Below are 22,757 nucleotides of genomic sequence, written 5' to 3'. Positions count from 1 at the left end.
CCTGTATCACCTATGCTGGGGAGCCCGGGGGCCGTAGTGGTTACAAGTTGGGCTGCTAACTAACCTCAAGGTCAGCGGTTCAAAACCACTAGCCGCTCTGCAGAAAAAAGATGAGGCTCTTAAAGAGTTACAGTCTGGGAAACCCACAAGGACAGTTCTACCCTGTCCTATAGGGTCACGATGGGTCAGGACCCACTCGATGGCAGTGAGTGAGGACCCAGGCGCCCGGTAGTCAGACTGCAGGTGTGTGTGACAGTCTGCCCTGAGCTGCGAGTCCCATCGTTGCTGTCATGTGGGCGTTCCCTCCTGACAAATACAAAGTTCGCTGCCTCTCAGCCCACACAGTGCCCGGGCTCTCGGATCACGCGTCTGGAGGGTGTAGCATTCTCTGTCTGTGGAATGGTCCTTGGATAACATCACCATGCAGGGCAGCGTGGCTCCTGCAAGCAGCAGAGCCAGCGCCTGTGATGGCAGCTGCCAGCGGCCAAGGGGAGCATGGATTTGGAAGCGAAACAAAGGGTTGGGGAAGGATATCAGGGAGGCAGGAAACCCTGCTCTCGCCGGAGCCACGTCCGCCCAACATCCAGACCACAGAGCGCCCGATCTCACGATGGGCGCGCTCAGAACGCATCACCGCGCGTGGGCTCTGGGAGACACATAGCTGGAGTAAGGGGGCAGGGTTGGTTTCCCAAAGGCGGGCAGAGTGCTGCCAAGCAGGTGGGCCGCAGGGCATCTCTCTCCGAGAGGGTCTCTGGGAAGCACTGTTCTGCAAGACAGCCTTCAGGAGACGCTGGGCGAAAGGCAGTTACAGAGATGGGAGGGGCTGCCATCATCTTACCTGGAACCCAGGGAGCAAGGGGCTGGGTTTTCTTTTTTGTGTGTGGGGACCGGGTTTTCTGAGGAGCTCTTTTCCGAGGGGGATTCAGAGACCGCTGCCCCACCCTCTCGTCTCCAGAACTGTCCTATCCTGTGTACTGTCCTGTTCTCTGTGCTGAGCATCCCCTCTCAGGGTTCGGGCGCAGGGATCACTAGGCCTCCTGGATTTTTCATCTCACTGGTTTGGGGCGCACTGCTGGGGAGCCAAGCAGGACCTGTGTGCCTGGAGGCTTCCCCATTCCTGGCTAAAGACAGGCGGGTGGTGGAGGATGGGGTTGGGAGAGGAAGGCCGGGCGGGTGCTTTGCACCCAGGAAGCGGGCCTGCCCCACTGTTCAGTCCCCAAGGCTCCCACCACTTGCCCCAGGAGGGCTTCAACTATTAATACACAGCAAGCACTGTGCCTACGCGTGTTTTAAAATATAATTATTAACAAAGCATCAATCCTGACCGGATGTAATCACCCCCTGAAGGCACCAGATTTACTAATTAGGTGCCTTGCAAAAAGCTTATTCACAACTTCCAGATTAATTGCGGAAGATCAATTGCTCGTTAACAGAGACACCGCTTTCCTTCGCTGGCTAATAGAGTGTCGCTCGCCAGGACCCCAAGCACCAAGGAGCACAGTGCTCTGGGCCCCAGTGCTGAGCACCAGGTACTGCCCACCTTCCCCGAACAGGCCTGCTCCTAACCTCTGGTCATGCAGAGCAGGCTGGGAGGGAGACGGGCCCACCGCATGGTGCGTGTGTTGGCTGACACACAGCGGTGCAAACGCCACTTCCCAGGTATGTGGCAGTGCCCCGGGTCCCTGCGGCAGATGGCTGTTCTGAGCACGCAGTGGAAAGTGAGAGCAGGGCCACAGCTGGGGCTGCCACACAGCTGCTGCTTTGGAAACCATGACCTCACTTGTCCCACAGGGCAAGGGCTTCACACCTGTCGCTGAACAGAGAGCCTCATGGACCCCTGGGTCCAGAGATGCAGCGCCTACGTGCGCCTATGTTTGCAAGTCTTTTAATGGTACCTAAAGAGCCCTGGTGGCTCTGTTGGGCCACTAACTCACAAGGTCGGAGGTTCAAACCCACTTCCAAGAAGAAATATGAGGTCTTCTGCCCCCAAAAAGATATATAGCCTCACGAACTGAAATGAACCGTTCTACTCTGTTCTGTAGGATTGCTATAAGTCAGAACCGACTCAGTGGCAGTGGGTTTGCAGGTCTCTGGTGGCACGGGGGAGTAGGCTTTGGGCTGCTGATCTTAAGATCAATGGTTTCAAACCCATCAGCCACTCCAGGGCAGAAGGTTGGGGCTGTTTGTCCCATAAATATTGATCATCTCAGAAACCCCGCACAGGGCCACTGTGAGTCGGAACAGCCTCCGTGTCAGTAGGTTAGAGCCACCAGCAAGGAACTCTGGTGGTGCTAGGGGTCAGGCGTCAGGCCACGAGCTGCAGAGAGAAAGATGGAACCATCTGCTCCAGGGAAGACAGAGTTAGTCGTGGACACCCCAGGGGACTGTTCTATTCTGCCCTAGAGGCTCACTGTGTTCGTCTGAGTGGACCAGAGACACTCGTGTGTGTAAGAGAGAACTTTTTATCAAACAATCGTCTATTAAGAAGACACCCCAGCCCAGTCCAGATCAAGTCCATAAGTCTGATATTAACCACTCTGTTGATACTAGTCCATAAATTCCTCTTCAGACTCACGCAGCACATGCAGTGATGCTGAATGCAGGAAGATCACAGGCCAGTGGGTGGAAATCCAGTAGCAATGGAAGCAGTGTGAGTCTCCACGTGGCTCCTCCAGCTCCAGGGCTCTGGTTCCATCAGTGTAGCTCCATGTGGCTTGTCAACAAGAATGTCTCGCAGAGAGACAAGCAGAGGGGGAGTGTATCTAGTCTCCAGTGCGCTATTCATCTCCTTCACGCCTCAAATGAGGTCACCAAGCTGTGACCTGATTGACAGGCTACACTCCACCCCTTCACTTTTAATAGTCTCAAGTTGACACCAGATTATGTAACTACCACAGTCACTATGAGTTGGAATCAACTAGATGGCAGTAGGTTTTTGTTAAGGGTAATGAGAGACACCCCCCCCCCAGTGCAGGGCAAAACATGAAACATTGAGATGCTACCCAAAGGTTGGCAGTTCCAGTCCACCCAGAGGCAACTCAGAAGACCTGGTGGTCTTCTAAAACATCAGCCCTGAGAAACTCAATAGCACATGGGGGGTAGCTCTGAGTTGGGATTGCCTCGATGGCAATGAGTTAGGGTGGGCAGAGAATTCATCACCCAAGCCAGGACACTCGGGACCGGGACAGGGAGGCAATGAATGATAGCAACAGGACAGCAGGCAGGAAGGGAAACTGCCCCAGGCCCACCGTTACCCTACTTACACATGGAAACCTCCTCTGAGCTGTCCTCATCCCTCCACCCTCGAATCCTCCTAGTTCCTGTCCTGCAGAGCCAGCTGCTGGGTGTGCAGGGCGGGCCACATCCCCACCCACTCAAGCTCCCAGGGCCTTCCCCTGCAGCCCCAACTCCTGTGCGTGACTCCTCATGCCATCGAGCTGTCCTAACCGGCTGGCAGGTGTGTCAGGTGGAGCTGTGCTCCCCAGGTGACCAGGGCTGCTTTTGCAGGCCTTTCTTCCACGGCACTTCTCAGAGCCTTTTCAGTGAGCTGCCAGTGTGTTAAGCGTCCGCTCATGCCCCTCAGGGTTTCCACGAGTTCCGGACTCAGCTTCACGGGCTCTTCTGAAAAGTCTTTCCTGATTGCCTAAACCTGAGCAAGCCCCCCAGCCCTGTGCTCCCCTCGGGTCCACCTTCCCTGTCCCGCACTCTGCATTGGGGTCCCCTATGACTTGGCAGCTGCCCTCCGGGGCTCTGAGCCCATCCTTCCCGGGGCATGCCAGCCCCCCAGGCCTGGCCCAGTCTCTTGCACACAATGGTGACACGCAGTTCTGGTTCCTGGGGATCCACTCTGACTCTCAAGATCCCATGTGTGATCTGAGTAGAACTGGGCTCCAGGGGGTCTCGGTGGCTGCTTTTTCTTTGCTTTTTTTTTTTTTAATAAATCATTTTATGGGAGGCTCTTCCATAGATTATAATGAACCATCCATCCGCTATCTCAAGCGGACATGTGCAATCATTGGCATCAACAATTTCTAAACATCATCTTTCTTCTTGAGCCCTTTGAGATCAGCTCCTCTTTGCCCCCTCCCCCCCCCCACCCTGGCACCCCTGCGAACCCTTAATACATTCTGTATTGTTGTTCTTATTTATACATCTCCAACGCCGTCCATTCTTTCCCTTCGCCTACTATCCTGGTGTTCTCCCATCATTGCTATCCACTCCCCCCCCCCTTCCTCCGCCTTCCCTTCCCCCATCCTCCTGGAATCGTTGCTTCTATTATTGTTCCTGAGGGGATTTGTCTTCCCGGAATTCCATATACTAGAAACTCTCATCTGTGCCACTGTCTGTACACCAGGCTAGCGGGAATTGCGAGGTTGGACTGAGACCCTAATAGCGGAGGGAGGAAGGATTAAAGAACGAGAGGGTTGTGTATTTCGTTGGCGCTAAACTGCCCCCTGGATGCATTTTCTCCTCCGTGCAGCCCCTCTGCACGGGGACGTCCCATTATTCACGGATGGGCCCTGGGTCTTTAGCTTGACCCTCTCCATCACCTCGGTGAGGTGGTTTATTTTTGGAATTCTGATAGTAGCTGCTTTTTTCTAAAGGAGATCTCCGGGTCTTTCTTCTGAGACTCGAACCACCAACCTTATGGTTGGCAGCTGAGCATAGTAGCCGCTTGCACCACCCAGAGCTCCTGAGCTTATCCTTGAGAACCCATGATTCCGTCACCTCAGCCAAGAAGCACCCCTGCCCTGCTGCAGCAGAGCCTGCAGGACACGCATGGGGGCGGGAGTCAGCAAGCCTGGGCTTGCGCCCCTGCAGCAGGTGTGCACCCCGGCACACAAACAACACTCCTCGGTGTCAACTCCATCCAGCAGAGACCCTGAATTCCGCAGCCCTCTCTGGCCTGCAGCCACTGTGACCCGATGCAGGGGACCCCCACCTCCTCCTGCAGAGCACCAGGTGCACCGCAGGTCCCTGGGCAGTGTGCACGCTATGATTTGACGGTACACGGAGTGGCAGAATCCTGTGGAACACCCATGTCTTTCCCCCCGTTCCCCACCGCTGCAGCACACATCCAGAGGTGTCGAGCTGGGTGTGAATAGCTAATGAGGAGGATGAGGAGGGGGGAGCCGGTAGCGGTAGCCCACCTGTACCCTCAGCAGCGAGCTGAGCTGAGCTGAGCTGAGCTAAGCTGCGTGTAGGAGGAACAGAGAGAGCAGAAGACTTCTCTGAAGCTTAAATGCCCCAGACTCAGAGTGCAAACCAGACGGGACCCCTGCAGCCCAGAGAGACCCTCTCTTCCCTTTTGCCTCTGAGCCTGCCCAGGCATCCCACGGACACGTGCTTGCAGCTCCAGAGAGCCGGCTGCTGTGGGGATGGAGAGATGAATAATGCATGGGCCCGGCCTGCAGCCAGCTCGCAGTCCACCCGGGCAGATAAGATGCATTCATACAAGCTTGAACACAAGCTGGAACGTGATAAAGGCCAAGGACGTGATAAAGGCCAGAGGGCAGGACTGCTTCTCGCAGAGCAGGTCCGGGGGGGCTGGCATTCGAGAGGGGTTTGAACCTGGGTGGGACGAAGAACTCCGAGAGGCAGGGACCCCTTGGAGGAGGGTGAAGGTCAGCTGAAGGGAGTTGTGTCCCCACCCCTTCCCCATCCATCAACTGCCCTGCCCCCGCCTGTCTATAATTCATCCATTAGAGAAGGGAAAAATCAATATTCACCAACATAAATTAAAGCCTGGGAAGGGGACGTCCAGGGTGTCGGCAGGGTCTGTGTGCAGAGGGGCTTAGTGCGGAGTTGCGGGGAGGGTGGCTCTGGGAATGCTCAGGGGACAGAGGCTGGAGCAAGCCAGCCTGCAGGTCCAGGGCCTGGCTCGCGAGGACAGTCCATGGACGGCCTGTCTCCTCTCTGCAGCGTCATCCGCAGGGAGCATGGAGACCCCCTCATAGAGGAGCTCAACCCCGGAGATGCCTTGGAGCCTGAGGGCCGGGGCACAGGTGAGGAGCCTCGGCCTACCAGTGTCCTGGGGTGGGGGGTCAGTGGGGCAGTGGCCCCTTACCTGGGCTCCTTGGGGCTCGCCCTCCACCCTGAGGGCTGAGGTTAAGAGAAAAGGTGGGCCTCCCCCGAGGGAAAGGTCACTTCCTGGCCCAGGGCTGCTGGGGGCATGGAGAGAGCTCTCTGGGGCACGTTGGCATTGCAGTGAGAAGATGGGGAGAGGAAGGCATCTTTTCCATGCCCAGGCAGGAGGCCCTGCAGCCTGGCTCTGCTGTCCAGGCACTCAGAGAAAGAGCCCTGGGCCAAGAGTCACCAGACCCGCTTTTGCCATGGCCGCCCGATACACAGTCCTGGAAAAGCGACTTCGTTGTCTGCACCTTGTTCTCTACATCCATTGTCTCCCCTTGTCCAAAAGGAGACCAGGAGTCTCCAGCATTTGATAGGGGGACCAAGGCTGTGCAGATGTCAATAGGGAGGGTTATTCAGTCCACGATAGGCCAGCCGATGCCCAGTCTAGTCGCCCACCCTCTGCGCCCCTGGGGAGGGGGGGGAGACCCTCTCCTGGCCCGAATCGCCCTCAAAAACCATCTCCGTTCACACCCGCGAGCCTTCAGAGAGGTAGGGGATGCTGCGGGCACAGCAGCAGAGGCACGCATGGTGTGGTGCGAAGCCTGGGTCCCAGTCTCCCACCCCATCCTCACCTCCCCCCAACCCCAGGCCCTTCCTCTCCTCCTGCCCCCTGCGCTCCGGGCTGTGGGCAGCCCACCTGGCCCTGGGCTGTGATGAAATCCATGTCCTCGCAGGGGGCGTGGTGACGGACTTCGATGGAGACGGGATGCTGGACCTCATCTTGTCCCATGGAGAGTCCATGGCACAGCCGCTGTCTGTCTTCCGGGGGAATCAGGTGGGCAGGGCTGCGGGGAGTGGGGCAAAGCATAGAAAGCCAGGGCCTCCCGTGGCCAAGTTGGCTCCGGGCATCCAGGGCAGAGAAGGCCTGGCTCCGGGTAGAGTCTCTCAGCCTCTTCCCAAACACTGGCATCCACGAGGGGCCACCAGCATCTCCTCCCGCCTTTCCCCGCCAGCCAGCTCCTCTGCCTGCCTGCCCCACCTACTACATGGGCATCGGCCTTGCCCCTCCCTCCAGGGCTTCAGTAACAACTGGCTGCGAGTCGTGCCCAGGACGCGGTTCGGTGCCTTCGCCAGGGGGGCAAAGGTGGTGCTGTACACCAAGAAGAGTGGGGCCCACCTGAGGATCATCGACGGGGGCTCGGGCTACCTGTGCGAGATGGAGCCTGTGGCCCACTTCGGCTTGGGTGAGTTGGGGCCTGGGGGGTGGTGAGTCCCAAAGGTGCTGAGCAGCTCAGGGAGCCACAGCCGAGCACCTTGCAGGGACCGGTGTGTGCACGCTACTCGGACACCGGCTCCTGGAGGCAACGACGCTTGGCTCAGGTCACGCCGAGCTTGTCAGCGTGGAGCTGGGCCCCGTTGGGTCCTCAGTGGCTGATGTTTCCAAAATAGATCCCCAGGAACCCGAGCGCAGGGTGGATGGGACAGGAAATGCTGGCCATCTTGGTCGCATCCCAATCCTTGCCTCAGTCACTGGTCCACCAGCAGGTCAGAGTGTGGACTGTCCCTCTGGGCCAAGGCCTTGCTCTGCAGACCCTGCCTGCTGCCCGCTTATCCAAATGAGCTGTTTCCCGGCCTCTTGGGAGCTGGCCTAGTGCTTAAAATGTCTCATCAGACCCTGCTGTTTTCCCATGGACAGAGGCGTAGAGAAGCCATAACATTCCCAACAGAATGGTGTCCCTCCCAAGGAGGCAAAAAGTGGCTTTTAGATTGAGGACCAAAAAAAATCTTACCCCCCGCCTTTTAAAAATTCATGTGTGTATGTGTAAAAGACAGACAGACATGCGACATAGACATGGGCTTACATGTATGTGGTTGTTGGGTGCTATCGCGTCTGTTCCGGCTCACAGCTACTCGTGTATGAAACACCACCTGGTCCGGCATCTTCCTCACAATTGTGCTTCTGCCTGAGCCCGTTGTCCATCTTGCCAAGGGCCTTCCTCTGTTTCGCTGCCCCCTCTGCTTTACCAAGACGATGCCCTTCTCCAGGGACTGGTCTCTCCTGACAGCATGTCTAAAGTACACGAGATGGACTCCGGACATCCTTACCTCTCAAGAGCACTCTGCCTGTCCTTCATCCGAGGCAGACTTGTTTGCCCTTTTGGCAGTCCATGGTACTTTCAAGACTCTCCACCAACTCAGCAATTCAAATGCATCGATTCTTCTTCAGTCTTCCTATCCAACGCTCAACTTTCACATGCCTATGAGGCCATTGAAAAGACCTGACTTGGGTCAGGCGCACCTTACTCCTCAAAGGTTGTACAACAGATTTACCTAATGCAATGACTACATGCATAATCGTATACATACATACATAAGCAAATATAGTATATCTGTGGTATTAATCAGATATCACTACACACTCAGACTAAAAACCAAACAAAGTCACTGCCATTGAGTTGATGCCAACTCATAGTGACCCTATAAGACAGGATAGACCTGCCTCTGAGTTTCCTAGACTGTAACTCCCAACAGTAGTAGAAAGCCCTGTCTTTCTCCCATGGCGCTGGCTGGTGGTTTCGAACTGCTGGCCTTGCAGGTAGCAGCCCAACACGTAACCTCTACACCACCAGGCCCAGAACAGCTAAAATAAACCACAATGACCATACCCACTACCAGCAGGGACGAGGAGAACTTGGATTCCCTAACACCTCCCTGGGGGGTGAAGGGGGAGATGTAAAATCCCTCAGTCACTCTGGAAAAGCAGTTGAACAGTTTCTTCACAAAACTAAAATCCCACTGCCCTATGGCCTAGCATGAGCAGGTATTTGGATTTTGGGGTTTTTGTTTATTTTTAAAGTTATCCCTTTTATTTATTTATTTAAAATTATTTTATTGGGGGCTCATACAGCTCTTATCACAATCCATACATGCATTCATTGTGTCAAGCACATTTGTACATTTGTTGCCATCATTTTAAAAACATCTTCTTTCTATTGAGCCCTCGGTATCAGCTCCTCATTTTTCTTCTCTCCCACCCTCCTTCATGAACACTTGATAATTTATAAATTATTATTTTCATGTCTTACACTGACCGATGTCTCCCTTCACCCACTTTTCTGTTGTCCATCCTCCTGGGAGGGGGTTATTTGTAGATCCTTGTGATTTGTCCCACCTTTCCCTTCCCCTCCTGGCATCTCTATTCTCATTATTGGTTCTGAGGGGTTTATTTGTCCTGTATTCCCTGTGTTTCCAGCTCTTATTTGTAGCAGTGTACATGTTCTGATCTAGCCGGATTTATAAGGTAGAATTAGGGTCATGATAGTGGGGTGGGGAGGAAGCATTAAGGAACTAGAGGAAAGTTGCATGTTTCATCATGCTACACTGACCCTGACTGATGTCCAATTGTCGACAGATGGGCTCTGGGTCTCCACTCCACACTGCCCCCCTCATTCACATTATGATTTTTTGCTCTGGGTCTTTGATGCCGGATACCTGATCTCATCGACACCTTGTGATCACACAGGCTGGTGTGCTTCTTCCATGTGGGTTTTGTTGCTTCTCAGCTAGATGGCCGCTTGTTTATCTTCAAGCCTTTAAGACCCCAGGTGCTATATCTTTTGAAAGCCAGGCACCATCAGCTTTCTTCCCCACATTTGCTTATGCACCCGTTTTGTCTTCAGCGATCATGTCGAACTGATGAGCATCATGGAATGCCAGGTTATTAGACAAAGTGTTTTTGCATTGAGGGAGTACTTGAGTGGAGGCCATCTGCTACTTTAATACTTTACATATAAATAGATCTATTTCCCTATCCTTACATATAAATATATTTACATATGTACATACATATATTTAGACCCCTATAAGTGCCTTTTGCCTAATTCTTTCCTCTATTTACTTTTACTTTCCTCTTGTCCCACTATCATGTTCGGCCTTCATTCGGGTTTCAGTAATTCCGCTCAGTTATATTGCCCTTGATCAAGCCCTACCTGGTATCCTACACCCTCCTTGCCATGTCCTTTTTGAAAATTCATTTTATTGGGGGCTTGTACACCTCTTACCACATTAGATACATCCATCCATTGTGTCAAGTACATATGTTGCCATCATCGTTTTCACAAAATTTTTCTTTCTACTTGAGCCCTTGGTATCAGCTCGTTCCTCCTCACCCCACCCCCAGACATTTGTTCTTACGGTTGATCGGTGCCATCAAGGGCCTCCAGCTCCTGGTGACCAGGGTGACTGGGAAGACCCGCTCCATGCATTTTCCCAGGCTTCCATCTCCACGGGAGCAGCTCACCAGGGCTTTACCCGGCCGCACTGAGGAAGTCCAAGCACATCATAGGCATCACTCGGACCAATGACACATACATTCCTGGTAGCCGCCTTCCTAACAGCCGGACTGGCATCAACCCACGCACCCCTCAACAGATGCACCATTCCACGAGCGGGGGAGCGTCCATCCCACTGGACGCTGACACGACAACAATGAACCACAGAAGCAAGCCCACTGCCATCAAGTAGATTCCAGCTCAGAATGGCCTTCTCTAGGATTTCTGAGGCTTTGTAACTCTTGACAGGAGCAGCGAGCCTCATCTTTCCCTCCAGGAGCAGCTGGTGGGTTTGAACCACTGACCTCAAGAGGTTCAAGGTGCAGTGCTTCCCCAACAGCACTACTAGGGTTCCCTGTACCACGGAAGAGCCCTCAGCAAGCAAAAGGCAGGAGCCATCGAGATATTCAACCCATTGGATGGATCGGAAGGGAATTCTGGGGTGGGGAGGGAAGGCCATCCAGAAAGTCACAAATGTCTGGTTCCGTTTATCGGACGTGCTCAAAGTGACTCGCGTCTAGAGATGGGCACCCAGTGCATGGTCGCCGGGGGTTAGAGCTGGTGGGAGGAGGGATGGATGGGGCCAGGAGACCATCTTTGTTGGTGGTGGTGGCACCGTTCTGTATCTCGGCTAATGGTAGGGTGCATGCCTGAGTCTGCCTGAGTGACAACATGGCAGCGAGCAAGGCACACTCCTTGGACCAAGGCCACGTCTCCGGGTTTCCAGTGTGCTGGAGTTGAGCAAGACAGACCGCCAAGGGAAAGACAGCAAAGGCTGTACAGACTCTCTCTCTGCAGCTGTCCTCGGATTGCTAATGATTTCAGGTAGCAGGGGGTTGTTTTTAATTCATGGGGTGGGAAGACTGGGGCAGGGTGGGGGGTGTTCTAGAAATGCTTTGAGCCGGATGGATCATGGAGAAAAGGTGAGGGAGGAGGGGCTGGTTAGGAAATCGGCCTTTCTTAAAGATTCAAAACCCGACACCTTCCCCCGTATGTTAGCACCAAGTGAGGTGATGGTAATATTAAAAGAATAGGCAATATGGTCTCAAACTAATAAAAATATATATGTTAATGTTCTGCACATATCATATGTGCATAGAGAAAAAGACTAAGGCGACGCAGCCAAGTGTGAGCCGTGATGGATCTCGTCATTCACCACCTCGCAGGTGTTGTGCCAAGCCTCTCCTCCCGGTACCTGACAGAGGAGCCCTGGGACAACCTGCCTGAGCCCTGTGAGGCGGACACTGTGGTTGCTGCCAGGTGCTGCTAGGTGGGTTCCTCTGGACCAGAATGAAGATGCGCAGTGCTGCACCATCTCACAACTGTTGCTGCGGCTGAGCCCATTGTCGCACCCACTGTGTCCTTCCATCCCTTCTCCGCTGCCCCTCGCCTTTAGCAACCATGACGTCCTTGTCCAGTCTCTCCCAAGAACATGGCCAAAGGAGATGAGCCGAAGTCTCGCCATCCTTACCGCCAAGGAGTACTCTGGTGCTAACTTCTTCCAAGATGGGTTTATTCTTTGGCAGTCTATGGTATTTTCAATATTCTTCAACGAGACTGTAATTCAGCAGTCAGGAAATCAAAAACATATGAGTATTGCATTGGGCATATCCGGCGCACGTGACCTCTTTAACGTAGCAAAGGACAAAGACATCACTTTGAGGACTAGGGTGAGCCTGAATCTGAACATGACATTTTACGTGGGAAAGCTGGACCACAAATAGGATTATTGGCAAGATGGGCAGTATTATTATCCCCCTTTTACATGTGGGAAACTGAGGGTCAGAAAGTTCTTCAAACCCGCCCTGGGCCATCTGCTAGATAAATGGCAGAGGTAGGATTTAAACCCCCGGCTAGAATATATGCTTTTTGTCTGCTTCCATGTTTTTTTTTCAAAGCTATGTATTTAATTTTTTTTACAAAATAACCTTATCACCTTCAAAATAATCTCCATTATGCTTAATACACGTGTCAAATCTGCGATTCCATTCTTGAAAACATTTTTCAAACTCATCTATTTGGATGGCTGACAGCACCTCCCTCACTTTTTTCTTCATCTCGTCTATGTCATCAAATCTCTTTCATGTCTCTCTTCATTTGAGGAAACAAAAAGAAGTTGTACATGGAGCGAAGTCAGATGAGCTTCCATAGGTTTTGTGTATGTGCAGTGTGCCTTCCAATTGTTATAGGGAACACTTAATATTTCTAACATCTGGAAAAGACGCAATAAGTACTCAGAGGACTGGGCCAGGTTACATACATACATATAAGTCGTGTGTGCAGCATAGCATGTCTTCGGGCACTCTCAACCTCAGTGGGTTGGTTTGCAGTTGGAGCGCCTGTCACTCCCGAGGCAGCTGTTCCTTGTGCGGACCCTACAGGTGCCTGTAAGGACAGCAGTTCAAGACCACCAGCCACTCTGCTGGTGAGAAAGATGAGGCTGTCTGCTTCCATAAAGATGCACGCCAGGGAAACCCTGGCAGGGTCGCTGTGAGTCGGCATAGACCGGGTGGCAGTGGGTTAGTGTGTGTCAGGGACTGGGCTCAGAGATCTCACTTGAGTCTCACCCCCACGTCATATGCCATCAGTATCACAATACCCATCTTACAGGCCAGGACATGGAGACTGAGGGTAAGCGGCTTGTCCAAACCTCAACTCTTGTCAGTAGCGAGAGCTGGGCTGGCACCCGGTGGATTGGACACCACGGCCGGAGGAGCAGCCCCTGGTGATGCCTCAGCTCCCCTAGCCAACCAGGGTCTGTCTGCTCTCTGGACACCCTTATCCCCACGGTTAGTTACCAGGCAACCCAAGGAGACTTAGAGGCACCAAGGTGATCGCCATAGTGTGTGGGCAGGATGGGGTCCAGGCATCTGGTTGGACATCAGTGCACATGCACGTACACACACGTGCGCACAGACACACACTGTAAACCTAGCCAATTGCCATCGAGCCCTTTGGGTCACATGGTCAGCCAGAGTGGAACTCGGTGTCCCACGGCCCCATAAAGTTTTCAGTGGCTGATTTTGGGGCCTCCTTGGATCAAATACTAGAAAGTGTTACTCAAACAGACTCACTGCCATTGAGTCAATTCTAGCTCATAGCAACCCAGCCTAGAACTGTCCCTTTGGGTTTCAGGACGGTAAGTCTTCATGGGAGTAGAAGACCTCATCTTTGTCCCATGGGGCTGCTGGTGGTTTCAAACTGCTGACCTTGCCATTAGCAGCCCAACACATAACCACTGCGCCACCAGCACACCTAGAAAGTGTTCAGTGCTTTGGAAACACAGGGTGTGGAGGGGAAGGAGCAGGTAGTCCCCGCTGGCAGTTGGATTCTGTTCTGACGACCGTGTTATCAATCGGCTCTGACCTAAGTCGAATACCTTTTTTTTTTTTTAACTTTTCACGAGGACGGCTGGTAGTATGGGCGTCTCTAAATCGGCATGCCGGGGGTCTGGGAGGGAGCATGAGGGAAGGATAACATCAGCACAGTGTGTGCTGCGATGCTTTAAGAACATGATGTGGAGATAATCACGGGGGCGGCGGAGGGGAGGGGGGTGGGGTGGTCCTGAGGGTCTAGTGCATTTCACAGTAAGCGGGACACTTCCTAAGCCAGGACTACCTGCACAGTGGCCTCGGTTGGTCTGCGTACAGCCCCTTGCTTTTCAATACGCTTTGATTGCAGGCAAGTGTATTCACAGTATATATTAATAGACATATACTCTGTGGGAGATATGTATATTAACACAAATGAACATACACTTCCTTTTGTTCTGAGGCTGCTCCGTTCTCTTCAAAACATACCCGCTCACCGCTCCTCCTTTCCCGGCGCTGCACAGGGGGCAGTGGGTGGCGGCATGTCCTTTATTTATTTAGCAAGCCCTCCATGGATGGGCACTTAGATTGCTCCCAAATCTGAGAAGTTTGTTTTTGCAAGGGGGGTGCTGGCGGGGCAGGGAGTTAGCGTGTAGGAACTGGCATCCTAGACGGCCTGGCCCAGCAGTCGGTGGGGGTCACAGATGCCCTGGGTACTCAGAAGCCCCTGAGAGGGAGGGGGCTGCAGAAAGTGCCCCGCCCAGCCCCACCCCCCACCCCCAAGTGCTCCAGTGTGCCCTTAGCTACTGGTAGCCCTGTCAGGCCCTACCGGTGAGACTGAGCACGCAAACCTCTCTGAGGACATGCCCACAGTCCAGCCTTTCCGCACCCGGAACCTGCACCCAGCACCCTACACCCATGCTCAGACTTGCGCTCGCTCAAGCGCGCCTCCTGGCGATGCCTCTCAGTATGCCAGGCCTTGCTGAGCCGCTAGTGGAGGAGGGAATCTGCTCATACACCTCAGGGCCCTCAGACAAAGGGTGTTTTGTCCCCTGGAGGTTGCCCAGAAGGCCCCGCCCTCTTATGCAGAGCGGCCCCATCACTCCCTCCACGCTCCGTGGAAGCCCCTGGCCCAGGCTGTGCAGCTCCTGCCAAGTGACCTGGCCTTTCTCTGCCCCTCTGGGTGCTGCCCAGCCACCGGGCTTGTAAGTAAGCATTTCTGCTTATGGCGTTGCTGGGTGCCCCCCAGCCCAATACCCTGACCCTCCTCGCAGTCACGCACACACACACTGTCCTAACGGACCACAGGCTGAGGCGGCTCATTACCAACCACAGCCAATACAATCGAGCACCAATAATCAACCCTAATCTATTTGTGCCCCAGCGGACCCCAACCTTGACAGCGTCTCCTGCGCCCCTCCTTCAGCTCATTGTTTGCCAGTGACTCAGGGCCGCCTCCAAGCCGGCTGGTGCTCATTTAGGGAAGGAAAATTCAGTGGCCCACATAAAAACGGCTTTATTAAAGTGCAAAAATATTCCGCCAACTGTATTCCCACCATCTGCTTTCTTTGTAATTCTTCTGAAAAGCTGCAATTCTCTGCACCTCCCTGTCCTTTGTCCTTTAACGGCTGCCAGAGCAGACCCATTACCGTTCTCAACCTCATGTCTCTGCTGGGTAATATGGGGGGCCCTACCCTACCCACAACCACCAGGCAGGTGAGCCAGTTTAAAGGCCACCACTGTGCGGTGGCTGGGAGCAGATCTCGCAGGGACCCTAGAGGGAGGACAGCAGAACCTGTTCAGGTCACCTCGCCAAGCCTCCGTGTTGACATCGGGGAATGGGGACACAGCACCCACAGCGCGCGGATTAGTATCTGTGAACCACCGAGGCTGTGAAACCCCGCCCAGTTTCCCCTCCCAGTCCCCCACTCAACACAGCTTGTCTGAACGCAGCTTCTCCATCTTCAAAGGCCGCCTGTGCACCACAGGCCTCTGACCCTGGGGGTAGCAGACCCTTAAGCCTTCCACTAGTAACTGAAAGGTGGGAGTGGGGCGCATCCGGAGCCACATGAGAAGAAAGGCCTGGAGAAGCCTGCAGGGCGCAGTTCTACTCTGAGCGCGTAGGGGACGCCATGGGTTGGAGTGGACTCAGTGGAAACGGTCTTGGTTTGGTAACGCGGTGTCCTCTCTGCCTGGAATATTCTTCCCCCACCCCCTCCCCCACCTGGCTCACTGCCACCTGTCCCCAACGTAGGCTCATATGCTCACTCAGGTCACCGCTCCCAGGGGCCAGGGTAGGTTGAATCACATGGGGGGTCTGGGGCTAGCAGGTGTGAGCCCTGGGATCAGACAGCGTTGAACGTGGGCCACCTGGTGCAGGGCTCACGTTCTAGTGACGAGGAAGACTGTCCTTCCTGTAAGCAAGCCAACGCCTCCATTCTACAGGTGAGGAGACTGAGGCCCAGAGAGGTCAGTCAGCTACTCGGCAGCAGGGGAGAGGCCCCTTCCTCGGAGATGTGCTTCACGGGCTTTCGCAGCTAATCCCCCTGGCCGCGCTCTGGGCTCGGAGGGCAGGGCCTCACGTGCAGGATGTAAATGGAGCGTGTGCGTGAACCTGCGGAGGTTCTTTGGAGTTATTTGTGGCACTTTAGTCATAGGGGAAAGTGTCTGCCTGTGCCTGTCCTGATAGCTCAGGTGAGAAACGTCTGCTTTTCTTTGCCTCCTTTCCCTCGTCGTCTTTGCTTTGAGGGCATCCACGTGCTCATTAATGGTGTGCCATCGAATACCTTACAATGCCACACCACTTGCCCTCATGATACTAATTCGAAAGGAAAACACTTCTCTTTTTTTGCATCTCCATACCCTCTGGCCAAGAAGGAATTGCATCCAAGCTTCACATACACGCTTGGTTAGGTTTCAAAGCCCAGGTTGTGATGCAAAAATAATGCAGCATTATGCAGGGATGGAGAACTACATCACAACTGCTCGTGACATCACTGCCGAATCAGATCGCCATCTAACTGCCAAACCACCGAGCTTCCTGAGCCAGCCAAGTTGACAGGGAGCCCTCACAGCCCCAGCCACCTTCCTCTGGCCTCCCACCCCAGCGTTTCTTCCTGCCAGACATGCATCTTTTAATGAACCGAAGAGTCAGAGTCTTTTCCCACCCCCACACACTATTGCCGCAAACGTGGCGTGTTGGCTAACAAGACAGTTGACAAGTGCGGAGGAGGTGTGTGATAGATTGAGGGAGTGGGACTAGGCATTTAGGAGAATATCTTATGACTCGTTAAAGCAGAAGGACCCAGAAGCAGTGAGGCTGGGCTTAGGGGGAGATGGGGAAAGCGTGCTCATCTCCCCCCTCAGGGCCCTTCCCCAGGCCTGCTGGTCCCTGCCCAGGTCAGCTTCCAGACTGAGGCCGGGTCATTCAGACCAGACCTCTCTGACTGCCAAGGGAGAGAAGCGCCAAATACAGAAGGACGCGGGGAGCAGGTGGAGCTCTTGAGATCCGACTTCCTCAGGATGTCCGTCTGTCCACCCACCCAACTGACTCTGGACTCGGGAGAGAAAAGAGAACAGCTGGTCCTACCCTTGGCGGAGCTGTCCACACGTAGAGCAGCGACAGGCCACACAGATACCCCTTCCACCTGGACGGGGCGTACAATGGACCCCGCAACACACGCACCACAACCAGGTTCTACAACGAGCAGACGTCGATTCTCTCACGGTCCTAGTGCGAAGAAGTCCAAATCTGGGCCTCGGGCACATGGATGTTTTCCTTGTGGGTGGCCCTGGGTCCCCCCACTCCTTGGGGGTCTTCGAGCATCCCCTGTCTCTCCCCATCTGCACTGGCTTGACTCTTCGTCTATGCGGTGAGGTGGCTAGGACGTGGGCTCGCTGATGTAACAGAGACCGTATTTCCTCCTAGGATGACATCCACAGGAGTTAGGCGGCCAAGACTTAGTTCAACCCTGAGAGCCCCGGTGGCCTAGTGGGGTATGAGCTGTGCCGCTAAGCACCAGGTGGGCAATGCAAAGCCACCAGCTGCTGTGGGAGGAAGATGAGACCGTACCGCCAATTCTAATGAAAGATGGGATTTATGCTTCCGAACACATCATAGACTGTTCTGGCTCATAGTAGCTAGCTGCCTTTGTCAGCCACCAGTTGACCAACCCCCAAACCAAAGGACACTCACTGCCATCGAGTCAATGCTGACTGCCAGCAACGCTATGGGACAGAGTAGACCTGCCCCTGTGGGTTTCTGAGAGTGTAATGCTTGGCATCCTCCTCCTGTGGAGCAGCTCGTGGATTCAAACTGCTGACCTTGAGGCCCACTGGGCCCCCAAGGACCGAAAGTTGCTATCAAGTCAACTGCACTGACAAGCTTACGTTTGTTTTCTAACGGTATCTACATACATTAGGGGAAGGTAGTGGTGACAGGTGAGTGAGTGATGATAAATCATATTCCGCCCATAAAGGATGCTTGGGAGCATGTGGAGCTGTGGGGCCCTCGGCAGCGCCTCTGCCTCCTGGCGGGGAGGGGGATGATGAAGACGAGGCTGCTGCACCCTTTCCAGGTGACTGCCTGGGAGACTGGCGAGCCCCACCCCCCTCGCAACCCATCCCCATCAGGCTGACCTTGGCGGTGGCGGCCCTGCTTCCTGATGCAGGAGCTGGGGCAGGCGTTGACGTTGACATGCCTCAACACCTAGCAGCTCTGCCCCAGCCCAGAGCTGCCGCCACCGCTGCCGATGACAGCGCGCTGCTTTCGGGGGTGTGCGAATGGCTTCGCCAAGAATGTTCTCTGTGACAAACACCTGCGCGTTGTGCCATGATCTTTCCCGTGTCCCCACCTGCCCCCCCCCAAAACCCCTCCTTGTCACTCATGGTTTTATTGAGAACTCGGCTCCAACAGGGCCTCTTCGGAGATAAGAAAAGCCCCACCTTGCACCCCACTTGCTCCCCCTCCCCATTGCTCTGTTTTGGGGTTTCTTCCAAGAGCTTGTCCACAGCTGGCATGACTAATTTGTCCACCACTGGCCTCCTCCCCCCAAGGGAACAGGGTCACCTCCAGACACAGTAGGGAGCCCTGCCCCTTTCTCGCAGGGTCTCCCTTGATATAAGTGACATGTCCCGGGGTAGCACAGCAGGGCAGCCACCAGGCTGGAATCCAGCCCCTGTGCCACCCTGCCGGGGAAGCGTGGTGGCCCAGGGGCTACCATCCCCAAAGCCAACCATTCCAGACGCCTAGGGACCCTCCAGGGTGGGATAGCCTTGCCCCCAGTGGGTTTCCAAGACGTCCCTCTTTACAGACTGTCTGCTCTGTAGGAGCGGAAAGCCTGTCTGCCTCCCTCAGAGGAGCAGGCAGTCGCCAACTGCTGCCTGTGGTTAGTGGCCCAACATGTAACCCCTATGCCACCGGGATCCTATGCCAATGTCAAGGGATCACAGTGACCTGAAAATTCCAATCCGGTTCCTCACTCACATCTCCCCTCCCCAAGTACCCAGCAGGCCCAGGGATCTGGGGGTGACGGCGTTGGGCAGTTCGGATACAGAACGTCTCTCTGCTGCCATGTCCGCTCTCTGGAGGGCAGGGAGCCCGACTACCCGACTCACCACTGCCCTGGCACTCAGGACTGGCGGTGACTGCCTCGCACAAAGTGGATGGGGAGCCCTTGGCTGAGAGGCCCTGCTCTGCTCTGTTTCATCCCCTCCCGCTCCCTGCCCCCAGGGAAGGATGAAGCCAGCAGCGTGGAGGTAACGTGGCCCGACGGCAGGAGGGTGAGCAGAAACGTGGTCGGCGGGGAAATGAACTCGGTGCTGGAGATCGCCTACCCCCTGGACGAGACCAACCCTCAGGAGCCAGTCCCTCTGGAGGTGGGCAAAGGCGCAGGCCTCTAGCCAGCACTGCGGAGGAAGCCATGTCACCCTCCTGTCCAAGCCCTACGGGGCTGCACTGCAGGAAAGAGAGGTTCTGCTTGGGGGGCGGGGGGGGGCTCCCAACTGTGGCAAGGGGAACCCAGGTGCAAACAAATAGAACTCTATCGGAGCTAGGCCTCGTCCCCACTGCCTCCTGTTCTTAGTACAGGAGGGGGAGGGGGTCCTGGGAGGAAGGGGGCTAACGCAGGCCCAGAGCTAAGAGTTCTCCACCTTCTGAGGACAGGTGACAGCCAATCTGCAGCTGATGAGGAGGGGACCTGAGATGGAACTTTCTCCACTCATCAGTGTCTGTTTTCACCCATCTTGCAGTGTGGCCAAGGATTCTCCCAGCAGGAAACTGGCCATTGCATGGGTGAGTTGCCCTCGGACACCAAGGAGGCGGGGAGGCGAGGCCAGGCACTCCCCGGAGCCCTGGCAAGGCTGAGTTGCAGACCAGGGGCTGGAGAGGCGGGTGGGGAGCATGCTGTCCCTGGAGTTCCAGATGCCAAGACTCCCACCGTGACTCACCAAGGTGGGTGGGATGGCAGCAGCTGGTGGCGGCTGAGTCACTACCTTCATGGGCTTGGCAGCACTTCCTTGTCGGGAAGGCAGAGAATGAGTGGTGCAAGGGGTCTTGGTCTGCAGGATGCACACCCAGCCAGCAGAGCTGACCCTTTGAGCTGGGCCTGCAGGGAAGCCACTGGTGCAGGGCTGGCCTCCCAGGCTGGCGGTCACCAGGGAGGTGGGGAAGGTGCCGAGTGTGCAGTGGACGGAGGGGGTCTCCAGTGTGGAGGGGCGTGCTCTGCTACCAGGATAGCAGCTCTGAAAGCCACAGGGTCCAGGGAAGGCAAAGAGCAGTCTGGAGACAGTTTAGCCACCAGGGGCCCTTCGACCCAATAGCTCACATTCCAGGGAGCAGGCAGGGCAAGGACAACTCACCTTCCTTTAGATGAGCGGTTCCCAAAGTGAGTGATACCGCCTGGGGGCAGCAGGGGGCGGGGGGTTCTGCAAAAGCAGATATCTAATTTTTAATGGACGGGGGAGGTGCTGAGTAATTTTTTTTTCTGAAAAGGGGGCAAAAGGCCCAGTAAATTTGGGAATGAGCGGGGAGCCTCTTACCTGCTTGGGAGCATTTGGATGTTAATGAGATTATTAACATTAAGCAGAGACTACTGGTCCCACACTGGACCCCTAAAGTGACGGCTTCTCTTTTGTGAGGTATGGGAGGTGAGCCGGTCTCCATGACTTGGCAGGCCTTATGCGGCCGAGGGCCTGACGTTCCCCACTCCGGCTTCGACCCACAGGTTCTAGACAGAGGAGGGCCTCTGAGGTGCAGCACGGGGCTGAGAGCTGACAGAGGAGAAAGACCCCAAACGGTGTGAAGGGTGAGAGAGCTTTGCTGGCAAAGGGGGAGTAGAAGCAAAGGCTGGTAGAAGGAAGGGGACCAGGGCTGGGAGAGGAGGTAGCAGGAGACAGAGCCAAGCCCAGGTGGGACACCAGGGCTCTAGTAGGGAATCTGGATTCTGTTCATAGGACCATTAGGATCAGGGGAATCACAGGGCGTGATCCGTGATCTTAAAAGATCTCTGGCTGCAGCCTTTCCGGGTGGGTTGGCGAGAAGAGTGGAGACCAGGAGACCAGGCAGGAGGCCGCTGTAGACATCGAGACGAGGGACGGAAGGGTGGCCAAGGAGTGGGAGGTGGACAGACAGAGGGGCTCTGTGGGAGAATGGACACGGCCTGCTGTCTAGTAAGGAGCCCTGGTGGTGCTATGGATGAAGCATTGGGCTACCAACCACAAGGTCTACAGTTCAAACCCACCAGCTGTTTTAAAGGGGGGAGGGGCAGGTGAAGATATGGACCGTCTGGAGTGCCCTTCGGTGAGGTTGCTCTGGGTCAGGGTTAACCAGATGGCAGTGGGTTTGGGTGTGGGCTGGGAGCAAGGAAAAGGGGATTCTTGTATTTCCGGTGCAACTGATCTTTGTTGAGTTAGGGAGTGGGGGAGGAGGGCTGTGGGGAGCTCCGTCTGAGATGCACGGAAGCCATCCAAGCAGAGCTTTCGGGTAGGTCACTGGGGCCAACGAGACAGGAGGTTTCGAATCCTGTAGGCCCAGGGTCTGGCCTAGAGAAAGCGCGGTGCAGGGGAAGGAGAGGGCACCTGCAGGAGGAGGCAGCCTCGGAAACGGAGCCGAGGAACCCTGAGGCCCAAAGTCATCTGAACTAGAACCCACCGCCCTTGACCACCCCGCTCCTGACCGAGACTGAGCGACTCCCCTGGCTCCCCTTGCAGACACCAACGAGTGCATCCAGTTCCCGTTCGTGTGCCCTAGAGACAAGCCCGTGTGCGTCAACACCTATGGGAGCTACAGGTGCCGGACCAACAGGCGCTGCAGCCAGGGCTACGAGCCCAACGAGGACGGCACGGCCTGTGTGGGTGAGTGGGGCCCCCCGCCGCCTTCCTGCAGCCAAGGGACGGTCCCTTTCCCCGGGCAGCCCCAGGGAGGCCCCCGGCCAAGGTGTCCAGGCCTGGCCATCTCCTGGCTGGCTGGAGTCTCCTTAGATCTACCCTCTGGGTCTCCAGGGAAGACCCTGGCCGAGACAACCCCCCCTCCCCCCGCGTGGTCCCCTGAGCTACTGTGTCCCGGCCCAGGCTCCCCTCTGCCTCCTTCCTGTCCGATGCACAGCTCCTGAAATAAATACTGCTTCAGGGCAGCCTGCCTTTTCCTCTCTGGAATACCAATGTACCCCTGGTGGTCTGATTTCTGAACCGTGTTTGTCTTTTTTCCTCTGCCCCCTCCCCGCCCCGCCCTCCCTCTTTCTCCCCCGCCCCTTGTTTTGTTTTGTTTGTTGTTTTTATCTCCTTCTCCATCCTTTCTGCAGCTCAAGTGGCCTTTTTAGGTGGGTATCCCTCCGCCGCATTTAGACTTTCTGAACCTCTATCTCGGGCCTCCCATCTTTCTTTAGGCCTTGGACTTTGCCTTCAGTTATATGCACTTTAAATCCCATCAATAAAAAAGGAGAAAAAACAAAAAGCCTAAACTAAACGAACAACTTTTGTGGAACACTAAATCTCTCTCCCGCTGCCCATCTCTCTCCACACCCGGTCTCTTCTGCTGCTGCGTGCT

General features: G+C 55.1%; 1 protein-coding gene across 1 annotated transcript in view; it reads left to right on the top strand.

Moving 5' to 3' along the window:
- The window catches only part of CRTAC1 (cartilage acidic protein 1), a 164,258-nt gene extending 141,797 nt beyond the window's left edge, over window positions 1-22,461 (top strand). Inside the window, exons 9-14 of the mRNA XM_075534506.1 lie at window positions 5,923-6,005; window positions 6,807-6,907; window positions 7,148-7,316; window positions 19,446-19,591; window positions 19,964-20,006; window positions 21,923-22,461. Coding sequence (XP_075390621.1) covers window positions 5,923-6,005; window positions 6,807-6,907; window positions 7,148-7,316; window positions 19,446-19,591; window positions 19,964-20,006; window positions 21,923-22,323 — 943 coding nt within the window. The 3' untranslated portion in view covers window positions 22,324-22,461. The remainder of the gene's footprint in view (window positions 1-5,922; window positions 6,006-6,806; window positions 6,908-7,147; window positions 7,317-19,445; window positions 19,592-19,963; window positions 20,007-21,922) is intronic.
- The last annotated feature ends 296 nt before the right edge of the window (window positions 22,462-22,757 follow it).

Source organism: Tenrec ecaudatus, chromosome 16, assembly GCF_050624435.1.
Source record: "Tenrec ecaudatus isolate mTenEca1 chromosome 16, mTenEca1.hap1, whole genome shotgun sequence".
NCBI lineage: Eukaryota > Metazoa > Chordata > Mammalia > Afrosoricida > Tenrecidae > Tenrec > Tenrec ecaudatus.
Note: the sequence above shows the minus strand (reverse complement) of the source record. Positions and strands in the feature narration are given on the sequence as shown.